The following is a 5,289-nucleotide window of genomic DNA, read 5'->3' on the forward strand; positions in this document are numbered from 1 at the left end:
CAACATATGAAGATTTCGCACTAATGTGTTTGGTTTTCTTAGGTTATATAAACAAATTTCTACGCATTTAGTATATATTATTTTAATTTCTTTTTTCAGAAATCGAAGAGTCTCCGCAAACGCCCAAGCCTGGACATCGGTGGTACAGTCAGTTCGAGTAGTGCTTCACTGTCACCACGTACTTTCATCATGGAAGCTCCCGTCCAACTAGCTCCTCTGGGCTCAACCTCTCCACCACTGGACCGCAACTTGTTCCTCTTCAGCGACTTACTACTCATCGGCAAGTCGAGAGGGATGCACTGCTTCAAGCTGAAGGAGAGTGTGAGGTTGGCTGAGGTGTGGGTGTCGTTGCCTGATGGTGATGATACCGGTTTCCTCATTGGCTGGCCCACCATCACTGGAGTTGCTAATTATTTAGCGACCTATCCCACGCAGGCTGCTAGAGACAATTCTTATAGGTGAGATATTTATACAAAAATCAAATAAATTATGGAAAAGTTATACAAAATTATAGGTACATTTACAATAATTGAATCTAACAAATCACATTGATTTTCAGGAAAATCCAAAATGCATTGAATGCGCAGCTGGATACAGAGCCAAAATCAACTAATATACAGATTTTCTACAAAGACGCATCAAGCGCAATAGAATTTGTAAGTACTACTAAAAAACAATCTAATCTAAAATTGATTAATGCTTGATTTACTCCTAATTAATGTAATAATAAATATAATTTTGAAAAATTTTAATTTTCAGTGTAAGACGGTATCAGTAGGACCAGAGATGAGCGCGCGCTGTGTAGTCCGACAAGCCCTGCACGTGCTTCAGACTGGTCACGAAGGAGAGGGTGAAGGAGACGGAGAGGGCGATAATGAGGGAGAGGGAAGATGGGGGGCAGCCAATGAGTTCACGCTATGTGTCAAGATGGCGAGGGATGCGCCCCCCACACCGTTGCATGGCATTGAAAGACCTCACGCAATTCAGGTAGAGATCTTGAACCTAATCTTTTCTTTAGTCTTATTTAAATGATGGCCCATTACCGACTTGGCGGTTAAACAATTTATATATGTAGCAATTTATGTAGGTTAAGTTATTATTACAATAGTAGCAGGTTATATTTTAATCACTGTACTCAAAACCAATAGTCAACGTAGCTGAAATTTATGAGATTAGCATAATTAGGTTTGCTTCTTATATATAGTTCTATGGTTCTATCGCAGAATCTATAAAAAAAGGAAAAACAAGGTCATAAAGACACTAATAGGTACACTAATTCAATAATAAGAACTGCGTAGGTCAAATCCAAATTTAGAGTTATTTCCTGTTATTCATACCTATATCTTGCATATTATTGCAGATGTCGCGCATAAGACAAACATTATCGAACGAAGACGGCTTTGATTTAGAACATGTCAACGCTAAGAACAATCCTTGTGGGCTGGTCTTCGAATTGAGGAAGAAGAATCAGGCGCTAAAAAAGTAAGTAGACTTGATTATGTGATATCTGTTAGCCATTGTGATATTGCATTGCAATTAAGAAATAAATTGTAAATGCCATAAGTACCTACAATAAATGTATTCCACGGAATCAATATAAATTTAATGCTATTGTTGGGGCGCGACGTTTATTGAGGATTGCACGTGGTTTGCTCTCTTCAAAGTTCAGTAATAAACAAGCAATATGCAATATTTCTAGGTTTCAATTAATTGAATTTATTTCTAGCGGCAGCACAACTCCGGCTCGCGGTTTGCGTCTCCTGCGCCGTGGAGGGCGGCTGTTCGGCGTCGCACTCACACGACTCTGCAACGGGACCCCGCCCCCCGCGCTGCTGCAGGCCATGCGGCGACTAAGGACGGTTGCACCGCTAACCCATGGCGTCTTCCGTAGGAGCGCTAATGCTAAAGCGCTGAGACTGCTCAGAGATAAGGTAAACATACATATACTTTTCTCTACGTTAAAGCATGTAAACAAAGATAGCATGGTGATGAGCTCATCGAACTACATACTTCCTTCTATTTTAATAGAATTTGACAAAAAGACTGCAAGTTTTTTTAAAATGAAAAATGAATAAAGAAATCGTTTCATCAATGATTAAAATCTACAAAAGAATCTACAAAAGAACTCACAAATATTACCTTGTCACTCAATGTACTTTTCTTCGTTTTCCAGTTGGACGCTCTGGGCCCGTGGGCGGAAAGCTGTCCCGAGCTGGACCGCGCGCCGGTATTGCTACTGGCCGCACTGGTCAAGGAATTCTTCCGCGCGTTGCCGCAACCGCTGCTCATCGCCGAACTGTATCCCTCTTGGCTGCAAGTACTTGGTAAGTAATTTAATTACTACTTACAATTTGTAAAACTCTACTTTCACATTTATAACATAAACTGATTTTGAAGACTACCTAGTTTTAGACATTTACTTATATAAACTTCTTTTTATTCCAGGATTATCCCAAGCAGAAAAAGTAACGGCAGTCCGATCCTTACTACTAAAACTGCCAAAGTCACACTACAATATGCTGACGTACTTTGTGTGTTTGCTTCAAGCCATCGCCAAGAAATCGAACATCAACCTCATGTGTCCAATGAACCTCGGAGTTTGTGTTGGTCCTAGTCTCCTCTGGCCCAATACTCCCTGTGACAAAGCTCCCAAAGCAGTGCCAATGGTTGTAGAATTACTTATCGTTAAAGCCGACGATTTATTCGGGTCACAGATTTCTTGCCTATTGGGCAATGGTAACCCCGAGACTTCCAATGCGTTACTGGATTCAGGTGCAGAAGAAAGCGACAGCCTACACTCTGTCGGCATATCTTTAGATTCTATGGAACTATCAACGCCGCGTAAAGAGAAACTGTCATTGAGCAGAGATTCAGGACTAACTCTGTCTGAGGATGACTCGAATAGTAATGGTGGAAACAGTCCTGCACCTAGAAATATTTTACACAGCCTCTCAGCTCCCATGTGCAATATGCAACAAGAATCTAAATTGGTAACTAGATACCATAATGAACACCATAATGTTAACGGTCTTCCACGAATAGCCCAACGACAAAGTAATTATTCAAACAAAGCCGATATGTACAGCACTGTTAATGAGGAGTTGTATACTACGCCATACACGGGAGAAAGATATGTACACAACTCGATAAATATAGGAATCTCGAATGGCATAGATGAAAGAAATTATATCTCCAAAACCGCACTTCAACGATCAACAGCAGATATTTACGGTCAAAGTCCAGCGAAATATATCACTGGTTTGGAGCCCCAAAAGCCACCAAGAAGTATCTCAAAAGCAGCGCGAACTTCTAAAGTATACAGCATGTTTGCAGAAACGCAAGATATCGATAACAATGTTTCAAACAAAAATTTTAATAGGGCTAAAAGTTCTGACAACTTGTTGGAACCTAAACAAGAATCGATTGATATCAAACGGGACCTGGTTTCTAGTCAAGAAAATATTGTTTATAGTAACATACATGATCTTGCCATGTTCACCGAAAATATTCAACGACAGAATCAGTACCAATCCCACGCAGAAATTATGTCAAATTCAAATTCAAACTATTCTAGAGTGTATACTGGATGGGAGCAAAAAAGCGCAAATTACAATAATACTCACACATCGGAAAACATTTATGAACAGATGATGAAGACTCAAGGTGAGCCCTCGCAGAATAAAGATGGAAGTGTAACACCGGCAGCCACCATTTTTACAAGAAATGACTGGTCTCGTCAAGCAGCGAGGACGAAGAGTTTGGAAGTTAATGAGGAAGGACATCCCAATAATAATGAGAAAATTCGTAATGGTAACTACGAACTCAACGTAAACGTTAATTGTTGTCGTAAACGAAGATTTGATCCCGCACATATGTGTACTAAGAGTTGTACAAATGGACAATCGATGTCGAATCACAGAGAACCAGAAAAACAAGTCAGAAACCCACTACAGAACTCGTATTCATATATCGATGGAATTTACAATAACTCCGAAGAGAGTAAAAAATCGAGACACCGTAATTATAATAACATCAATAAATTGAATCAATCCAAATCCCTTGCCAACATCATATTACACAGTGATTCTAGCAGCAGCGATACATTATACCAGCCTCAAAATTCCTACAACAGCCGATCGACGGAGTCACCTGCCAGTGAAAACTCCTTCGAAAACTGTTACACGACCCAGTACATAGAGCCCTTATACACGTCCGTGTATAACCGCAGAAGGGATATTTTCCACGAAGATAAATCGAATATGTTTTCATCAGACATATATAAAGCTACTCCTACAGCCGTGCAGCCAGAGTATCACACGGAGAAGGAGCAGAATAACAACAAGAAACCACCGCACATCCCGCCGCCAGTGCCGCCGAGGAAGATGGTCTACCAGCGGGTGCTGAAGAAGTTCCAGCCAGTTCACGTGAACAAGGATGACAAGTCCAGATCCAAGTCAGTGCCCCGACTGTACAACGGTGCTGACAAAAACGACCAAAACGTTTTAGCGTTGGATTGTTCTGAATCCGATACGGAGTCTGAATCATACGTATAGGTATGTTATTGAAGCACAAGTAAGTAATTGTTCTGTTTATGTTTGCAAGTGATATGAAAAAAGAATGTTTGTATTGATATTATAGTTACACTTGAATGAATTATTATTGATCACTTGATTTTATGAATTCTTGTGAGAATTAGAATATATATTAATGTTATTAGTGATGTCATGCGAATCCCGCCTGAAAATTTTAATATGTGACCATAACCGTAGTTGTTTTGGTGATGTAATTCCAAAGACGTAAGAATAGTTTCAACTTTTTAATGAAGTTATATGTATCGATTAGAATGTCAATGATCGATTAATGTAATTATCTGCAGTAATAATTTTGAATACTTAGTAATATTTACTTGTGTAATAAAACTACCTACTTCAATTTGTGTCTCACTGTATGTGTCATTTATTTGATTTAAGATTAATTAAATATTATTAACTGGAATGTATGCGTGTGTATATAATGTACGATAAAATGTCTACCTTAGTAAGTAAATGCTATAATAAAAATATATTAAATATCTTTAATGACGTCGTCCTTTTTTTATGATTATTCTGCTATTTTAACCCTGGCTTGAAATCACAATTGTTAGATAAAAATCATGAAATAAATATCATCAACATCGCATGGACAAAAATTACCTGTTCCTGCGATGTATCTTATGTGTATAACAAAACGTAGAACTTGAGCTGGAAAGAGCTATTCTCGCCTCATAGACAACAAAAAAAAACAGGAATA

At 38.9% G+C, this 5,289-nt stretch overlaps 1 protein-coding gene across 1 annotated transcript in view; it reads left to right on the forward strand.

Annotated features, from left to right (window-relative positions):
• The window catches only part of LOC128675179 (uncharacterized), a 111,077-nt gene extending 105,996 nt beyond the window's left edge, over window positions 1–5,081 (forward strand). Inside the window, exons 5-11 of the mRNA XM_053754407.2 lie at window positions 100–458; window positions 560–656; window positions 760–987; window positions 1,361–1,482; window positions 1,727–1,931; window positions 2,174–2,324; window positions 2,446–5,081. Coding sequence (XP_053610382.1) covers window positions 100–458; window positions 560–656; window positions 760–987; window positions 1,361–1,482; window positions 1,727–1,931; window positions 2,174–2,324; window positions 2,446–4,553 — 3,270 coding nt within the window. The 3' untranslated portion in view covers window positions 4,554–5,081. The remainder of the gene's footprint in view (window positions 1–99; window positions 459–559; window positions 657–759; window positions 988–1,360; window positions 1,483–1,726; window positions 1,932–2,173; window positions 2,325–2,445) is intronic.
• Window positions 5,082–5,289: the final 208 nt, after the last annotated feature.

This window comes from Plodia interpunctella, chromosome 14, assembly GCF_027563975.2.
Source record: "Plodia interpunctella isolate USDA-ARS_2022_Savannah chromosome 14, ilPloInte3.2, whole genome shotgun sequence".
NCBI classification, from domain to species: Eukaryota; Metazoa; Arthropoda; class Insecta; order Lepidoptera; family Pyralidae; genus Plodia; species Plodia interpunctella.